General features: G+C 35.9%; 1 protein-coding gene across 1 annotated transcript in view; it reads left to right on the forward strand.

The window, feature by feature from the left end:
• The window catches only part of Fstl5 (follistatin like 5), a 288,146-nt gene that overhangs the window by 136,816 nt on the left and 130,708 nt on the right, over positions 1-20,622 (forward strand). The window contains exon 6 of the mRNA XM_050147516.1: positions 8,231-8,397. Coding sequence (XP_050003473.1) covers positions 8,231-8,397 — 167 coding nt within the window. The remainder of the gene's footprint in view (positions 1-8,230; positions 8,398-20,622) is intronic.

Genomic DNA, 20,622 nt, shown 5'->3' on the forward strand with positions numbered 1-20,622 from the left:
AATTCTTCCCTTGTGCCTGGAACAATTCCTAACACAGCACAGGGCACTAAGCAGTTTTGAAGTGGGTGTGAGTGAACTGCTTGCACTCCCTTTACAGAAATGGTTTCCCAAATGGATGCTAGATTTTTCTCATTGTAAATCAGTGCAGCTTCTAGTTACAATCTGCTAAAGTAGATTCCACAATATTACTGGGTTCACAGAACTCCAGGATGCATATGAATTCCATTTGAATGAGAGTAAAAATTGAAAAACATACTGTGTCACTATTCTCATTGTTCTGACCAAATACCTGACAGAAGCAAAAGAAAAGAAGCTGTCAGACAATGATCTTGTATCCTGTCACTTGTATTATTATAATAAAATATAATAAAATGCTAATTAGCCAGTAGCCAGGCAGGAAGTATAGGTAGGGTGACAAAGCAGGAACTAGAGAGAACAGGAGAATTCTGTGAAGAGGAAAGCTCAGTTTGCAGTTGTTACCCAGTTGCAGAGGAAGCAAGATGAGAATGTCTTGCTGATAAAACGTACCAAGCCACCTGGCTAACACAGACAGGAATTATGGGCTGATGTAAGTAATAAGAGTTAATAAGAAGCCTGAGCTAATAGGCCAGCCAGTTTAAAATTAATGTCATAGACATCTGTAGATTTCTTTGGGACAAACGGCTGCGGAACTGGGTGGGACAGAAACCTTGGTCAACAGAAGGAAGGGTCTATTTTGGCTCAAAGCTTTGAGAGATTCTTCCATTGCTATTGTTATTCCATTGTGTGGGAAAATACCAGTAGGAGTGGCAGAGTCTGTATCTGTGAGTGCCAGGTGGATCATCACATCTTGTTGACTGACCAATGATGGGGAATCTCAACCAATCACCTTGTCTACGGGGTGTGTTCCCCCAGGGCCCCAAATAGCCTGTAAAACCATCAATGTGCATTTGTTTTCTCTCTTTGTTTACTGCTCTTTGCTGGAAACCTGGCTTTGTAAGCTCCTCCCTTTTCTTCCCCTTATTAAAGCTGAATATTTTATATTAAAGCTAGTCTGATTAATTCGATTTGCCAGTTGTTTACGCCCCTTCAGACCAAGAGAAATAGATGCTTGAGCAATACAGTCTTTGAAAACCTTCCCCCTTTGATCTGCTTCAATTAAGCACCATTCCAAAGACTCAACAAAGTTCTCCAAACAGTGCTAACAGCTCATGTTTACATGAGCCTACAGGGCCATGTCAGGTTCAGACCACCTTATGTGTGAAACATTACAAGTTTAATATTCCACAAATTTTTAGAATGTATTATCAAATTTCTTCAATATGCTGTTTGAAAATAAATCACATGGGGAAAAGATGGCTGGCTGTTTCAGTGTTCTGTTATTTTACAAGGCTCTTTTACTGTAGAATACAGATCATCATGATCTTGATTGTGTTAGCTCTAAAGATGAGCATCGAAAAGGAGCTTCTGAAGCTTTAGGTCTGAGGCTGAGTGCTGTACTTGTGATTTATTAATTTATGTTAAATTATGTTACTTTTGAATGTCAAATAATATATTCATATACATGATGAATTAGTGCCCATCTCAACCCATATATGTATCAACTGCTTTTTATTAGTAATGACAGCTTCACTCTCTGTAACTCATTTGGATATCAACCATAAATTACCTTGATAAGCATTTCACAATCATATTTAATCTTAGCATGATCTTAAAAGTTTAGATACAGTGTCTATTTTTAATATAGGGAACTTAGAGAAACAGACAGCAATCTGCTGAAAGCCCCTAAATTCATTAGAAATAAAACTGAGGTCACAACAATACCATGTTGCCCAGGTGATAATATTTTTCATGCTATTCTCCATCGTCCTTGTCAGTAGAATTTATACTTTTTTATAATGGACTTTGTATATGTGGATATTTTAATATACAAGTGTGTATGCATTGCATTTATGCTAAGCCACCCTGTGGCCTGAAATTTCCTGCTCAGTTCCATAACTCAAAGCATCTGTAAAACATGAGGTTGACTTGTTTAGGGGAAGCATGCCTAACAGACATGTTATCCTTGACTTCATCTCTGAGTGAGAAAGACAGTGTATAGATGAATTGCACTCATGTTTAAGGTATTTAAAGTTTGCATATCTCCATATTCTTCTCAACCATTGTTATTGCTGATCTTAACTACAAGCCAGTCTGGTAGGCTCTGGGCTGAGCATTTCTTTCCCTGATTTCATGGACTGCTAAGCAACACCTTTATTCAGAGTATTGTGAGCATTGTATCTTAAGTGATTCATGAACATTTGTTCAAATCTTTTGTCAGGCCTATTGAATATTAACAGCTTGCAATCATCTGTAGGAGATCATTATTCAATTTGCAGTGAGATTTTGTTATATTTTTGAGCAGTACATCTGCTCAGTGACTTGTGGATTTGGTCTCTTAATAGTGTCTTTAAATGATTTAGTAAACAGAATAAAATTTACACTTCTGTGGTTGACTTAAGAAATCTCTTCCTTAGCCAAGATTTAAAAAGTGCTCAAAAGCATGACATTTTAAGCATGAAAGTTTGGTTATAGTTCTTCTCACAGTTTTTTATTAAAGTGTTTTAATTATTAATTTTATAATTTTATAATAAATTAATTTTATTTTATAGTTATATAGTTTATTTCCAACATTTTCCCCTTCTTACTATCAGTCCACCACAATTCCAAGCTCCCTCTTAAATTTATGACCTCTTGTTTTTTGCAAGTTTGCGCTTCCAAGCTATAATCATTTATAATCTGCAGGAGGAACAGCTTCAGGGTCCAATGGCGGACAGCTCTGCTGACTTTGGTCATGACTCAGTTTCTCTGCAGCTCCCTCAGCCCTTCCTTCTCTTCTTCCATTACCCCTCTTTCCTTTATCCTCCCTTCCTCCCTCCCTCTCTTCTTCACCAGATCTCTCAGCTACTCCTACCTTTCATTACTTTCTCTCTTCTTTCTTCTTCATTCCTTCCTCCCTCCATCTCTCCTGCTTTTCCTCTCCCTTCTCTTTTTTTTCTTACCCTCTCCCTTAACACCTCTTTCCTCCCTTCATTTGCTTTTCATTTCTTTTTCTGGAAAAATGTATTTATTTTGTTCTCAATTTAGATGTGTATAAAAATGCTGACAAGGAGTTTAATCTGTATCATCACTGCAAAAGAATTATTCTCTTGTCATGTTTCTAATTTTGTTTTTAAATTATCCTGTTCATCTTACAACTGAATAGGCAATTTATATATTAATAGAATTAATATATTAATAGAATTCTTGGTCTTATATTCTTTAATTTTACTGTTAACTTTATGGACGTGATTCCTTTAGTTTCTGTTATCATTGCCAGCGAGCAAAGCAGCTTATTCAGTTCACTCATTGGCATTTTTTTTTTTACATTGACAGAAAACTCGATTTCAAACATTGTGCTTGCCTCATTTTCTCTACTATGTTGTTGGCTGTAGTTTCAGGATTTGACATGCACTCATTTTCATTGGCCTCACCTTTTCTCCAATGTTTATCTTTATCCTGGGACACAGGGTAGGCAGGTCTTTAAGACTAAATTGTTTCCCGGTGGGCTGGGGCAGGGAGTGGCAATGGCTGAGAGGTTAAGATCACTTTTTTGATCTCGCAGATGACTTGAAGTTTTGTTCGTAGCACCAAGTGAATGGTACTGGCCTATAACTTCAGCCCCAGGAGATCACACACATTTTCCCTAGCCTCTGTGTGCAAAAACTCATTCACATATACACTTTCTTTTTATCATAGTTTATTTGTTCCATTGATGTGAATGCATAAAGCTATGAGATATAGTCTGTGTTAGGCAAAATAATTAATTTCTACTTACTCTTTTGTTTCATTATTTTTTTTTGATTTATAAAGCAACATATATATAAACATTTTATATACATTTAGTCTACAATTTTATACACTTTACCGTAATTAATTAGTGCATACCTTTGTCTATCTAAGCCAGACTAGTATTTACTTTGTTATTACTTTATTTCTTGATTTAAAAAAATCATTTAAATTCCACAGTTATTTAGAATCAGGCTATTGAATCATCATAGCACTCTCATTATGAGAATGATCAATTAATTCCATCTAGCACATTTAATTTCTTTTTTGATATGTTTCCTACTCACTATGTTATTAGTATTTGTTTCAGGTGTCTTTTGCTAAAGTAAGAAGGGAGAAGGATATGTTATTAGATATATCACTGGGTTAACTAATTTACACTTCATTGTAATAAAAATTATATGTATGTCCAGGATATTAATATTGTCAGACTACTGTACACTAAGGTATATATACAGTAGAGTGTATATGTAGCTACTGTAAAATAGAAACGTTTCTTTTTTTCTCTAATGAGAGATAGAAAGGGAGTGGATTCTGATGGGAGAGGAGGTAGAAAGAAACTGGGAGGAGTGGAGTGATGCGAATCTGTAATCATTATATCATTTTATATTGTATGAGAAAAGTACTTTTTAGTAAAGTAGGAAAGATGAGAAAGTATTTGTGTGTGTGTGTGTGTGTGTGTGAGCATGTGCATGCATGTGTACCTAAATACATGTGTGCACATAATTTGCATAGAGGGCAAGCTCAAGTGTATTACTTCATAAGCCATCCGTCTTATTCCTGTCTTACTGAAATATGGAGCACTAGCCAACAGCAAGAAGCCCTCCTGTCTCCATCTTCAGTTCTGGTATTACAAGCATAGGTCATCTTGTATACCATTTCCTTTGGATGTTTTCTTGATTGAATGACAAGTATCTCCTCCGCCTGAAAATACATTTTTATAATTCTCATAATTCTAGTCATGAAGATAAGAAAAAGTACATAGTAACCCACAGTAAGCTACTAATTTACATGATTTTGTATTGCTAGATTATCAAACAAAAATAAAAAGATCTACAGTAGAAGTGGCATGTCTTCAAATCTTCAGAATATGAGGTTAGAAACAGCATCATCAGAGCATTAAATTCTTTCCTTGCATACTAAAGAAAGCTGTCAGGAGAATGAGACATTCATGAGTCAATAAAATACACAAATTTCTCAAAACATTCTTAGGTGTATTCCACTTAGGTTTCCCTTTAACAAGAATATTTTTGTGGGTTTGTTTGTTTGTTTGTTTGTTTGCTGGGTTGGTTTTCTTGGGTGGGGAAGGGTTGTTGTTGTTTTAAGCAGGCTCATGTGGAGCTCAAGAAGTAATTAAACTTGTTCCTCTTACCTCAGCTGCCCAAGCCTGGTCCTCACAGAAATGTGTCACCATAAAAGGCCACAGGATTCTGAACAACATGTTACACATGCTTTGTCTTACAGCTCATTTTATTCAAATGTTTTATCACTACAGAAAATGCTTAGGGAGAGAGCTAAGATGACTGCTGTTATTGCTGCAAGCAACGTTCTGCACATCGCTATCAAAGGCTGGCTCTGGATAGAATGGTAGAAAAAAGAATGCCATCACCCTTACGGATTCAAGCACATAGAGATAAAAGATTATGTTTCTCTTTGAATCTTTGTTTTGCTTACAATTCCAAGTACTAAAATACTCTTGAGCATCGGCACACCCATCACCCCCCCCCAACACACACTGAACACATCTTATTCTGATAAATTTTAAAGAGTTTTAAATTGAATGATAGCTTCATTCACACATATTATAATAGGATATGATAATTATACATTTTACCTTTTGTGTAAGCACATCATTCACCACTAAAGTATTCTTATTGCAAGTTAAAAATAAAAATGCTTAACTGTTAATGTTGGAAAATGAATCACATGAAAAAGACTAAAGATGGACATGTGACGTAGATCAAAGTACTGCAGCTCACTATGTCTAGGGAAGACCCTGTTGATCTGATTTGCATCAGTTTCAACAAAAATGATTCCTTTTGTGGATAAAATTTCTTTAATGTAGCTAGGGATATGCAAAATTCTAAATAATTTTTCAAAATACCTTTATTTAATAACTAAATAATTATTTCATAATTTTAGTTAATAATGAATAACTTCAGTTAATAGTTTAAAAGTTTCTAAAACAAATGAAAGTAAAACTGTAGAGGAAAAAGTTTTCTGTAGATATTATTATTGCCTGAATAGTATTCTTTTTTCTAATTATAAGTCCTCTTTAAAATACATTTTGGAAGGCTAACTCATTGTCGGTATTTATTATAGAGAATCATGTTATTCAACTAAAATATAATATATCACAACTACCTCAAATGGCATACCAATTCCTCACGAAAGAGTTGATGAAAAGGTTTTTCATGGTAACCTAATAGCAATTAAATTCTAGGTAATGAAGTATCCAATAGTAGTATGATGCTATTAAGATTAGAGATTCTATTATCCTTTTTATTATTTAAAGAGGAACTTAGATGCTGTACTTCAGGAATAAACATAGAAAATTATTAATAATCTTAATGATATCTGTATGTATTATGTTTATACTGTTCCTCTTTTTAATTTTTTAAACTTTGTATAAACAGAGTTCTCTGAAAATTTCAAAGTATTCTATTTTCAATCAATGTAATAACACTTATTTGTGCCTATTTATTTGTATATGTGAATTTCACCATATGGGTACATGTATATAGGTGTGTTTATACATATGGGTATAAATATACACATGTATACATAGGGCAGCCTATATATCAACTAAAACAGATGGAAATATCCTCTGAACTCTTTATTATTCAGGAAGCATCAGAAAATAAAAGCAAGTATCAGTCAACGTTATTGAGAAAAATTAAACTGTCTATACGAATGACTCGGCAAGGTAATTGTTGTCTATTTTTTAGATTTTTCTTATGTAATTTACAAAATAGATATTGGACTGAAACTCTCTGTTATAGGGGTTTTGGTTTAAAGACTATTTTGCCCACTTCTTGGATAATGAAAAACAGTAATAGCCTAAATAACAATTTTTCCTGTCTTGTAGACAAGCTACTGTATAATAGAATGGGGTCCAGTCTATTTCTGACTTCCCCGGTTAGTGGTGTGTGGTACTGTACTGTCTTCGCAGAAATCACTTAATATTAGCACTTGAGTGTGCTTAAGGGAGCATAGGCCTTCTGTCAGCCCCAGTCTTCCAAGGCAAGCATATGCCTTGGACTGGTGGTAAAACCAAGTCCAAACATCTATTTGTTGAATGGTTATGCCATATGAAACTCTATTTTTTTTCCTTCTAGAGAGACAAGGTTAATAGAAGAGGTACAAGAAAACCTAAACCTTGAATGAGAGGTGTCTAAAAAGAAGTTGTTACTACTCAGGTTCAAATTAGAGGACATAATGAGGGTCACTCAATCCCATAAACCGTCTGTAAACCCACACAGTCAATTGTGATATATAGCACCTTAAGAGGTAATATTCAAACATAGTGTATCATCAGAATAAGAGTGTAAACAATAAGCAGGAGCACAGGGCATATCCAGGTGAATGCAGAAATGGGAAACACTGTTTCACTTATCATAATGATGACTCATCAGGGAATGGATGGGAATTCTTAGGTGGTAAGGACTGAGAAAAGAAAAGCCGCATTCACCTTTCCAACATGTGCTCATGACTACATAATCATGGACAGACATATAAGGACTAGATAAGAGAAATGGTTAAGTATAAAATTCCAAAACCGGAAAATGTTTGCTGTGCCAGCCCTCGGTGAGAACAGACATAATGCAACGTCATTACTATAAGGTTGGTGAAATTTGGAGCACGTTGTCATTTTTCCTCTCCCATTACAACTTCCCAAATAAGTCCATTATCTTAGAGTCAATTTATATGTTCCAACTTAATGATGCAGTTTGTCCATGTAGCTCTGCAACTGTTCTCTCAAGCTGCCCAGCAATGATCTCACCTCACTACAGTACAAATTCATCAGACAATAAGCGGCAGCATTATTATTTCTATGAGGCTGACACAGGACATGTCGAATTGGTGGTTAAATAATTTATTTCTCTTTCAGGTGCAATCTGCCATGCTTATTGTAACTCTCCTTTTGATACTCATTTTGTGTTTAATAGTTCATTGCCTCATGAGGATACTTGTCAATCAACTGCATTGAAATATCATTCTGACCTTCAATTGGAAACAATTTACTCTTTTCTTCATTTTATTGAAAGCTTTTTTTCTCTGCTATTCAAATTCAAAGCCAAAATCACTCACATTCAAAAACTTTATAATAATTAGTGTTGGAAAATGACCTACTTACTAATATACTGACACATTTTCATTGCAGAGGTGATCCAGCTGAGTCTGCCTGAAGAACAGAGAGTTACCATTACAGCAGCCACTGTGGGACAAAGTGCTGTTCTGAGTTGTGCCATTGTGGGAGCCCTGAGACCCCCTATCATATGGAAGAGGAACAATATTGTCCTAAATAATTTAGATTTGGAAGACATCAATGTGAGTATGCGAAACACAGATGCTGTCCAGTGTGTGCATTTTGCAAAGATACCTCGGGCTCTGTTGTGCCTAGGGAGATAAATGAATACTGGATACAGAGTAGAGGAAAATTATTAGAAGGCTGTGTATCTATCCAACCAGCTTGTAGGTACCCAACGGAGCAGTTGTAATTGTGGAAATCATTTGTATTGGTGTAGTAAGATTATGTAGCTGTGTATCAGTCAGGAAATAGATTAGCATAACAGTTTTATAAATATCTCTTTAGTTTTAAAATGCAAATTGCCTTCCTAGTAAATTCACATCTAAAAAGCGTTCCAGTAACACAGTCATGTAACCTCAATTTTGCATGCATTTTTAAATTTTATTTTATTTAAAAATTCTCATTTTACCTGCCAAATCCATTTTCCATTCCCTTTACTCCTTCTGCTCCCTCCACCTTCCTCCCCACCAAACACCTATCCACTCTTCAGAGAGGATAAAGCTTCCCATGGGGAGTCAACACATTGCAGGACCAAGACCCTACACTCTTTGTCTAGGCTGAACAAGGTATCGTTTTAAGGAGAATGGGTTTCAAATAGCCAGAACAAGCAGTAGGGATAAATTCTGGTCTCACTGCCAGTGGCCTCATGGTCTGCCCCAATCGTATAACTGTCACCCACATTCAGAGTGCTTAGTTTGGTCCGTTGCTGGTTCCCTTGCCGTCAGGCTGGAGTAGGAAAACTTGTATTAGCTCAGGCAAGCTGTTTCAGTGGGTATCCCCATCATGGTCTTTAACTCTTTGCTCCTATTCTCTCTCTCCTCCCTCCCTTTTACTGGACTTTGTGAGCTAAGCCTAATGCTCCACAGTGGTTCTCTCATCTGCTTCCTTCAGTTGCTGGATGCAGATTCTATGACGGCATTTAAGACGGTCATCTGGATATAGGGCAAAACCAGTTCAGGCACCCTCTCTACTATTGCTTAGGGTCTTAGCTGGGGTCATCCTTGTGGATTCCTGGGAATTTCTCTAGTGCTAGGTTTCTTGCTAACCCCATCATGGCTCCCTCAATCAAGATGTCTCTTTCTTTGTTCTTGGACTCTATCCTTCCCCCATCTCGACCATCCCGGTCCCTCTAGTTCTTCTACTCAGGTTTGGTGCCATTATGTTGGGGTCCGGTGCTAGCCTGGACCATAAATTATTTCTCTGGACTAGACCCCAACATAAACTATCTCTTTCTGGACCGGCGTGGAGGCGTGGGAATAAAGGCATAACTCACGTGGCTTTATCGGGAGGGAGATTCTCAGTGGTCCCTCATGAAGTCCTGAGTTCACATGCTGAAGAATTCCTCCTTGTTTATTCTCCAAACAGTTTTATACCAAAAGTTAGAAGTGGGACTGATCCGTGAACCCCTACACTCCCGCTTTCCCTTTCCCTCTCCTCCTTCTCTTCCTCCTTCCCTTTTCCCCAAACCCTCATGCTCCCAATTTTCTCAGGAAATCTTGTTTATTTCTCCTTCCCGGGAGGGGGGCAGGGGAGATCTATGTATGTTCTCTTAGGGTTCTCCTTGTTACTTAGCTTCTCTGAGTTCAAGGAGTACAAGTTCCTTAACCTTTGCTTTACAACTAGTATCTATTTCCTGTATAGAATCTTCAGCATTTGAGATTCTCTCTTCCAACTCTGTTGGATATGCTTGCATCTGTAGGTCCTGTTCATTTACCCAGATATTCAATTTTCCGAATTCCCTCATTATGTTTTCTATATTGCCTCTATTTCAGTTTTTCAAGTCTTGAACTATTTCCTTCACCTGGTTGATTGTTTTTTCTTGGTTTTCTTGAGTTTCCTTAAGAGATTTATTCATCTATCCCCGTTTCTTGTTTGTCTTTTCCTTCATTTCTTTAAGGGAATTTTTCATTGCCTCTTTAACTGTCTCTATCATCTTCATAAAGTTATATTTAAGATCATTTTCTTTTGCTTTTTCTGAGTTACAGTGATCAGGTCTTCCTGTTGTATGACCACGGGGTTCTGGTGTTACCAAGCTGCTTTTTGTAGGTCGTTGAATAAAGTTTTGCATTGGCTCCTACCCATCTCTTCCTCCGATTGGTGCCAGCAGTGTCTTTGCCTCTTGGTCCAATCCTTGCAGTTGCTGTCTGTGCCTCAGGAACCACTGAGGTCTCTCTTGGCCTGATCTCTTCGTTCACTCTGTGCAGCTGCAGTCTGTGCTTCAGAGTTCCTCTGAGATCACAGGGGTGGGGTGAATTTGGGGTATGAGCCTTGTTGCTTACAGGGTCCAATCAATTTGGGGGACATTGAAGCAGCATTTTTGCCGGAAGCTTGCTTACTGGCTGGCTGTGAAGCTGAGGCAGGTGCAGGAACGCCCTGGAATTTTTCCTCTGTACTGAGGGCCTAGAGAGTGGCGTGGCCAGCTGGCTGGCTGATCACTCACCTCTTGGTCTGCTGTATGCAGTTGCAGCCTCCATATTTTAAAATCGTAAGAAGAAAATGTTTTGACTTATATTGTGTTGTGTATTTGTTAATAAAGCACAGATACTTAGGGAACACATGAAAGAAAGAACTTGCTTGCATGTCTGTCGTTTTCTGATGAAATGAACTGCTACTGTGTATTTTCTGTTCACCGGGAAAAGGCAGACCATGTCCCTCATAGGATGAGCTGCCTTAATATTGTACAAAGCCTGAGTATTTTCTTAAGGAATAGATAGATCCAGGCCAGTAAAACAAACAACGAAAGAAAAAATAAAATAAAATCCATTGAGTTCTACCTGTATTGATTAAGCATCTCTGGAAGCCATATTTGTCAAAGCCTCTTGGGAATAACTCTAACTATAGAAAATGAATCTCTTTGCGATATTATCATCATTGAGGAACAGCATGTAACTTGTGAAAAGTCCAATGAGACTAAATAAAATTTTACTTTACAAGCCTTTGGCAGCAAGAAACATGATTATCTTAGTTACTGTCTTACTGTTATGAAGAGACAACAGAACCATGGCAACTCTTGTAAAAGAAACCATTTAATTGGAACTTGCTTACAGTTTTAGAGGTTTAGTCTATTATGATAATGGCAGGGAGCATGGTGGAAGGACCCATACTATTCTAATTTTCGCCGTCTTTTTGTTTGTTTTCTAAATTGATTAAATATGATTAGCCATCTGGATTAAACCTTAGCATCATTCTATCATTTATTTCCATGTTAAATTGAACAAGAACTCATTTTTTGATGGGTTTGGTTTCTTGAACATGACTTTCCTTAAAACTCCTTTCCTGCCTCCCATATTGCCTTGCAGGTGATAGTTCTTCCTGTGCATAATTCTCTCCCCCATTGGCCCTGAATTTAATTCATCTATCAAACAAAACTAGCTTAACTAGAATTTATACTGTTTCACCAGGAAGTATAAAATCACTTTGTGTTCAGTTTCAGAAAGGAATTATACAGATGTACTAAAGTAGCAATGGAACACTGGGCTCGCATGCAGATTTCACTATCTATCACTCCCTGGGCAGTTTTTCAAAACTTAAATCAGATCAAATGCGTGCCTCTAGGCAACTGAAGATCTGTTTTGTGATTCTCTGCTGATTGTCACCTGTCAGCATAGACTGCACTGGGATTCAGTTATTTTCTTTCTCACCTTTAGTAGCTAATGTTTTATTGACTCTCATTGGCCTGCGCTATTGATTTCTCTGATCCCATTGCAGCTGTTCATAAGTTGTGGCAGATGTGTATGTAGCCTGAGACATTGTCTTCTAACTCCTTCGTCTGTAAACCATTCTGTCATGTTCACATTCAGGAGCCAATTAGTCTGTGAAAAATATGTAGTGTGTGGGAATTTAGATAGCAACTGATCAACAGATGATATTCTTTCTGCCTGAGCAGAGGTGCCTGATAATGAGGATACCAAGGTACATGTACAGAGTGTCTCAATTGCAGTGATGCTACTTGCTTCCAGGGGGATTATTACAGATTTTTTTTTCACCATTGTGTATTGCCTTTCTTAAGAAGAAATAAACTGAAATTACACAAATGCCAGCAGCTTCAAATCTGAGACTTTTCCCTGTCCTCCTTTGTTGTTTGGACGTCATTTTTAAAATCGTGTGACTGAAAAAGGAAGGAAGTATGGAAGGCTGCAAATTCCCATTGTGCTTTCTTTTTTTTTTTTTTCTTTTCTTATTTTCACTGTGGAGAAAAGACGTAGTGTGGGATCAATCTTCCTAAATTTTTAAGTGTACAATAAAGTCGTGTTAACAATAGGCACACTATTTTACAGCACAGCCCCAGACCTTATTCATCTTCCATAACAGACCCCTGGTAATAACTCATTTCCCTCCACGGTCCACAGAGACCATTATTGTACACTATATTTCTATAATCTTGACTTTTGTAGCTTCCTCATAAAGTGGGACCATGTGGAGATTATTCTTTGTGACTACCTTATTTCCCTAAGCATAATGACCTTCAGGTTTATCAATGTTGCTTTATAAGAATAAAAATGGTCTGTCCTCTCTCTTTAATCTATTTAATATTAATAATTTCTTTCTTTGGCTATATTGAAATGAACATGAGCATATAAATATATTTTTGAGATAGTGATTATAAATATTTCTATATACTCCCCAAGTGGGATTGATTGCCTATATGATAATTTATTTTGTAAAACCTACATACTGTCATTAATAGTTGATACCGCTTATAGCCAAGGGTCCCTATAGATTCCACATATTGATATCTTTGACTAATCTTGCAATTTTTATTTATCTATATGTTGGGTAATATTAATTCTACAAACATATGGTTTTAGCTCTTCTGATAAATACCTGCCCTATATATTAATTATGAAAATTGTTTCCACATAGAATATTTATAAAAATATTATTGAGCTGAATATAATATTCAGTAAGAATATAGAGGTTCATTGTTTCTGAAGATCAGGAACATCCTTGTCTGGCTGTTCATTAGCAGTCTGACCCTTGACACAAGAAATGAGTAAGTGCAAAGTGTGATCAAAAGAATAAGCTCACCAAGAACAACCTGTTAGGAAGGTAAAGGGAGAGAATTACTACCTAAAAATGGAAATTTCAAATTGATGTGCATTGTCAAATTAAAGTTAAATTTCATTGGAATTTAATGTTACATTTAATGGTCTAAAGTTGATTTTAGATGTCCTTTTTGGCACTTCTTTGCACATAAAGAGGCTATGGCTGCCATTCACCTTTGGTTAACCTAAAAATGTGAAGTAATTTTACCATGGTATTGTATTATATGATAATTTGTCATTACATCTAATTTTTAAAGTAGATCTATTTTTATATTTCATTGAGTGTTTCTATTAACACCATTATGTTTCTGGATGGTACATACTATTTCCCATAAAAACACATTTAGATTTGTAGAAATTTGCTATTAGGTTCAATTCTTTTGTTAATTTGTTATGACTTCTAAAAACAAATATTTTGTAATTGAAATCTGAGATTATACATTTACATATTGAGCATATAGAATAAAAAATGTAGAAAGGACTGTATAGAACAGTGAGATTATGCATAGAGTTCTCACAGGAAAAGCACCAGGGTGGTGTCAGTCTTTCTTTTCTCAAGAGGAATATGGAAATGATGGTGAAAACATTTATCTGCCAAAAAAAAAAAGAGTAGATCGAGTTATATCTAGATTTATATGATGGATTTGTTGGATCCAAAGTGTTCCTATTTTATTTCTGTGGGAATTTTTTCATTCTAGTTTCATTCATTTCTTTATAGTAGATATGTTTTAAAATGAGTCATTTTTGCATATGGTATCATTATTCTGTTTCATTGTCTTCAATTTTATGATTACACCAAACAAAAACCACAATTTTTTAATATTTTACATAACAAAAAGTTATCAAATAGGAATTACATTTGCAATATTCACTCAATTTGTACTTAGCAAATGCTGAGAAAATGCTCCATTTTCTATCTTATCTTAGTGATTCTTCAGTTTTATACCTAATTTACTTTCTATCAGAAATCAAAAAACCATAACATCAACTATTTAGTCTTTAACTTGATCAAAGACTCCTGAGTTATGTAATATTACCTAAGAACAGAATATTACCTAAGAATATCTGGCTGATTGGTTAGTCACCCAAAGTTTCTCTGTAATATTGGGGTATTTTTGTCCTACACATCTAGTATATCTGGCAGACTTTTCAATGAAGCAGAAATCTCTAAGGACTGTCCTGCATTGTCTTGGCAAAACTCAGTCTTTTTCTTGTGTCCCACTTGCAAAGTCTGTGCAACATACTGTCAGTCAAAAGAAGAACAGGTTCTTGTCCAACTGAATAGTTTTTGACACAGTGAAAGAAAACTTCATATGCTTTTATGACATAGATTGATGTTGCCAGGAGCAGAGATGTCTCACTCTTATGAAAATCTGCATAAAAGCAAAATACTTTAAATGTTATATTCTATAGTTCTTTGTAGTGTTTGAAAACCATCTATCTGTCTAAAATATACCTGTTTAGTCTTGAAAACATACCTAGTGTGACTACAAGTTTGATTATTATACATTATTTACTAATCTTACTTCTTAATTATACATTGCATTTTTAACTGAACTGCATAAGCACAATACCCCAAACAAGATTAGAAATATATATATATATACTGTGTACAGAAATATATTATTAAATTTGTATCAATATACAAAAATCCAAGCCAATGTAAACTATCTGATAATAATAGTTGTCTTTTTATTGTGTATTCCTATATTCCCCTAAATGATAAACATCTATAACCCAACAAATAACCAAAAATGACTACACCCAAACTTTTGGAAATTTGGGCATCATTTTCTCTAGACTTCTTTCTATTGTCTGTGGCCAAAAGCATCTTTAGGGGTTTCAGAGAAACTAGAGATAATGACCACATCTTGGGCAGACAAAGTATAAGCTTTGTTGATACATATCACCTGCCAAGATTCAGAAGGCTTCCCAGATCATATCTGATTCATGTCAACCCTGAGGGAATGCATAGCCTCTAGTTTCCTGTGGAAATAAAAGCTACACCTCTCCTACAGAGCAATACAAATTTATTTGAGCTTCGTTTTATAATTAAGGCATAGTTAAAATATCTAAACTGCTTATTTCATTAGTTTCTCTTTGAGTCCCATGTCTCTTAGCAGCTTTTTACTTATCAGCAATAGAAATTCAAAATCCACACAATACCATATAGGATCCATGCTATCTATGAATTTTCCATTGTTATTTGGCTTTTTATATTATTTTTGCTCTCCTTTTAAAGATTATTAGTTTTAACTATTTCTTCTTTCTATGACTGTTTATATCCTTTTCTTAAGTTTACATTGTTTCACACACGTTAACCTATTTAGAGGTTTTCTTCCACCTTGTCTGTCTTTACTGTGTATCTCTAGTGGTCTTCTTCTTCTTCTTCTTCTTCTTCTTCTTCTTCTTCTTCTTCTTCTTCTTCTTCTTCTTCTTCTTCTTCTTCTTCTTCTTCTTCTTCTTCTTCTTCTTCTTCTTCTTCTTCTTCTTCTTCGTTTGCATGAGATAAGCAGAGTGGTTAGTACCTCCTCCATGGCATAAGTGGCTGACTCTACCCACATCTTAGTTTTGTGAAAGCCAAGCCTAAAACTCGCAGATAAGTTGGAAATACATTTGACTGGGAACTGCATTTACCCCCACAGAGCTCTAAAACTCCAATGCCTATGATGTGGTTGGTGGTCTTTTACTTGACTTTTTAAAAACCTTAATATGCTGACTCCGGAAGGAAGGCAACAACTCTTTTAGGGAGTCATGCCTATTTTTTTGTTTGTTTGCTTTTGTTTTTGTTTGTTTTTTATTTTACTTGTTTTTTTTTTCTAGCTTTCTCAGGAAATTCAGACCTCCTATTGGGTGCCAAAGCATAACTCTTTTAACTCTTTAGTCTTGGAGAGCCCACCGCCTACCTCCCAAATAAATTCACAGGGACTTATTCTTACTTATGATTTCCCAGCCTTATTTCTAGCCAATTTTTCTTAACTAAAATTATGCCATCGACTTCTTGACTCTGTGTTTCTACCTTTCTTTATTCTATATGCATCTCTTTCCTTTTCATGGCTGGATATATGGCTTGGTGGATATAGTGGGCATCCTCTTCTCCTTTCTTGGTCCTTCTCTTTTTTCTTCTACTTATTCTCTTTTCCTGGCACCTATCCTTTTTCTTGCCTAGCTATTATTGGTCATTCAGCTCTTTATTTAACCAATCAGGTGCTTTAGACAGGCAAAGTAAGAGAGCCTTATGGAGTTAAACATGGAGCATAAAAGGATGCAACACATCTTTGCATCATTAAACAAATATTCCACAGCATAGATGAATGTAACACATCTTAAGCTAATATTCTACAACAGTTGATTTCCACTTTAATATTCAAGTGCATTATTGTAAAATGACTTAAATATCATAAAGGAAATAATTTAACCTTATCAGCATTAACAACACAGCATTAACCTTGATCAATGTAAAGACATGGTAGTTTATAAAAAAAAAATACTTCCATTTAAGAAGCCACTAAAATACTTGGATTAGGCTTGGATGCAACACATGGGGCTGAGCATATGAAATTTTTGATTATAAACACTGTAAAAAAAAAAAAGCTTAGCAGAAAACGAAATTAATTTGGGGTAGGCCTAGAGCCCAGCCTGTTAATTCCCTTACTCAAGTGGTACCACCAAAAGGATTGGAATTATAATTTAGTCTGAGACACATTATAAAATATTTTTTCAAAAGAAAGATAGCAGCAATGATGGCATAAAGAAACAATGTATATTTTTAGTTTACTGTGTTGAAGGTTTAACTCAGTTATACAACAATTGCTTAGGAAGCCCAATATCCCAAGTTCCATACCTAGCACTACAAAACCAGAAGTAAAATAGAAAATCTTCCCTATTCTTGACAGGTTTTTCTATCAAAAACAATTCCTTAAGATTATTATGATATAGTAATATTAAAACTCAAAATATAGAAACATAGTCATATCACATTTTTGAACTTTAAATTTTAATTTGCTTAACAGAATTTTTAAGTGAGAAATTGTATTTGGAAGCGGCCAAATACGATTATAATATATGCTTTTTACAATATATAAATTTCCATTTATTTTATTACTTTTTCTCAGTATTAAACACTGCCCACTGCACAACGACAGCTCTCTGATGAAAACTGGGTGCTGCACTAGTCTGCAGGTATAAGGATAGGTATTTATGAGATAATCTGCTCCCATGCCCATTTTGAAATCAATGTCTGTAGGTTCCCCTGCAGGAAAACTTGAAGACTATTGTTTCTATGTATTTCTATTCGAAGGTAAGTTATTCTGGTTTCTCATTAGTTGAGAATATTGTATGCTGCCGGCCATCAGAAGGAAGTTAAAACTGTATCCAGTATTTTCTAAGGCAATTCCAGCTGTTGCTGATAATGATGGCCAAGGGCTTCTTACTGCAAAGCTCACAGTATTCACCATGACACCTGCTTCACTAATTGTAAGATTTGCCTACAACATTTTGTGAACACATATTTGTTTACACAACAGTTTCAAAATGGTCAGAAAATTTATTTATGAAGATAAAATACACATTTACCTAGGCTGTGTTCAGGGGTTTAGGCAAATACTCAGATCATTCTTGAGAGTCTCCTGCAGAGGCTGGACTACGAGTTTGAGGATAGCCTGAGATACAAAATGAAATCCTGTCTCAAAAAATACAGAAAGGATACAAATAAATGAGCATAAAATAAATTATGTACTAAGGCACAAACACAGATTAAATGTCACACCCTCAGGAATGACTCACTTATGCCTCTGACAGCAGGGTTAGCTTTAGTGTGTGTCCTGGAGAATCGGTGTCTCTTCTGTGTGCTGTACGTGGGAGGGGCAGAGCCAGTTATCTCACTCTGGCGATCTTGGGGCCAGCTCTCTCCACAGTCACAGGGCAAGAAGAGGTCATCTTTCCCTCATGCAAGCCACCACAATGCAAACGAGGTGGGGGAGGGATCATAATGTCAGTGCTTTTACTCTGGTGATGGCAAAGTAGGCTTGTCTGCACCATGGTCAATGGGGTCAGCTTCAGTGTACAGCCCAGGTGGGATAAAGGGTCCTGTTTCCCCTGTGCTGCAGCAGATGACAGACAAGGATAGTTTCTCACCAGCTCTCTAGCCTTCCTCAGGTAGTAATGGATCCTTGAGGCAGGGTGTCTTTTCCTATCCCATGCCACTGCATGGCAAGCAAAGGGTAGGGGAGGTGATGTCACTTCTGCACTACTTGTGCCCTCAGGGCTTTCTCATAAGGGATCAGAGGAACCATTCAGTTGAAATACCAGGGCTTTGCTGAGCTGGTTACAGCCATCACTAATTAGGGATAGTAAGAAAGCTGCCTTCCCTCTCTGGGATGATAACCTCATCTAGCACCCTAGCACCGTGGGCTTCCTCCTCACCTGGGAAACACACTAGGGACCATTTCTTTCTAAGTGTTTTTTTTTTTTTTAATCGCAAAGGAGCAAATGATATTCTATTTTCTCAATTACTAACTGACCTCTTTTTTTTGGTTTGGAAGTAGAATATATTATACATATTAGAATGTATATAAAAAATATTATAATATATACAAAATGGTTATACTGAATTTAAAAAATCTCAATGTAATCTATTTTTTAAAAATCTAAAACTTCATTTAGTATACAAGTCAACTGTTCTGTAGTCTTCAGATTGAAAATAGGCTCTAATTATTGTTAGCCGAGCACTCTGCTACTGAGCTATGTCTACAGCCCATTACAGCACACCTTGAAAGACCTTGTCCTCTGTCATTCTTTTCTCCGTGTGTGGATTTAGTCCTGTGCCCGTCATCTTGGGTTTAGAAGCTACAGTCCAAACTTTACACTTTCAACTAAATTGCATAGCTATATTTGAGATGGATGTAGAAAATACCAAATAACCTGTGACCATAAAAAAGCATGTTGGAGGAACTGTAATGGATCATGGTGGAGATGATGAGCCAGGTTCACTACCAATTGTTAATAGATCACCATTAAGAACACTCGATCAGTGGAAGACCAGCTACAAGGGGACCTTCATCCTCCTGATGAAAACGACAACAAAGAACAGCAAAATAAAGTGGTTCTTCTGTGAGACCTAGAGCTCCTGAAATCCTCCAAGGGTCATGTTGAATTTATCCTGACTGTTACCTACTTTGCTTGATGTTACCTGCAAGATTTTTGCCAGTGTAATCAAGGAGGAAACTTCTGAGGGTCCTCACAGAGCATTCAACATCAAAAATGACTTTCTGTAGATGAAATGTGCCTGACATAAAACTAATTTAGAGAGCAATATCATCGGGAGTACAGAGAAAATAGGCCCACTGTAACCACAACATTCACGATAAACTTCTGACAAATAGTTAGCCCATTAACCCAGAAGGGAATTGTAAACAATCTCAACAAACAACAATAATTGTACCATGTCTCCTGCGGAGTACAAGAATATTTAATATGAAAGAACTTAAATATGTGAGAAATTTCAATTTAATACCACACGAGTTTTGAAGTTAAAATTTATGTGTCTATATATAAATATAATTTAAATTTTATGAACATATGTCTATGAATATAATTTAATAAATATAACAAAATAAAATTTTGTCTTTTGGTAATAATTTTGCCATCTTGGTGACACATGTGACAGTGTGATGACAGTAGAATTCATTCTTATATAATTCTGAGTGGACATGATTTATTATGAAAATAATAAAGTTGTCAATGTATCATTATAGATCCCATTCATTGGTGGGTATTACTCTAAGGAAGAGTACAACTTCAAGTGTGCATATTTACATTCATCTCTGCATGTAAACATTCTTTTTGGAGTTGTCATTTTAAAGAGTTTACTAGGAAACTATTAAGTGTAAGGAGACTTTCTGTTTTAAAGTTTTGCATATTTAAAACATACCCTCAAGCAGTTGTTCTAAATATTATTTTTATTACGAAGCCATACTTGTGCTGGTTAAATGTATTCTTAATAATTTTTGAAACAATCTTAGTTGAAATAGTTTCTTGATGAAATTGCCTTAGGTCAAATTCTTATATGCGGATACAGATGCGAGGGTCGTTCCTTCTTTGATTCCTCTCTTCCTAACCCTTTCCTTTTTTTTTTCTTCTCTTCTTATACCTTCTCCCTAGCCTCTCTTTTCCTTCCTTCCTTCCTCCCTCCCTCCCTCC

This window comes from Alexandromys fortis, unplaced genomic scaffold (assembly GCF_014885135.2).
Source record: "Alexandromys fortis isolate MF-2015 unplaced genomic scaffold, M_Fortis_MF-2015_v1.1 scaffold_53, whole genome shotgun sequence".
NCBI classification, from domain to species: domain Eukaryota; kingdom Metazoa; phylum Chordata; class Mammalia; order Rodentia; family Cricetidae; genus Alexandromys; species Alexandromys fortis.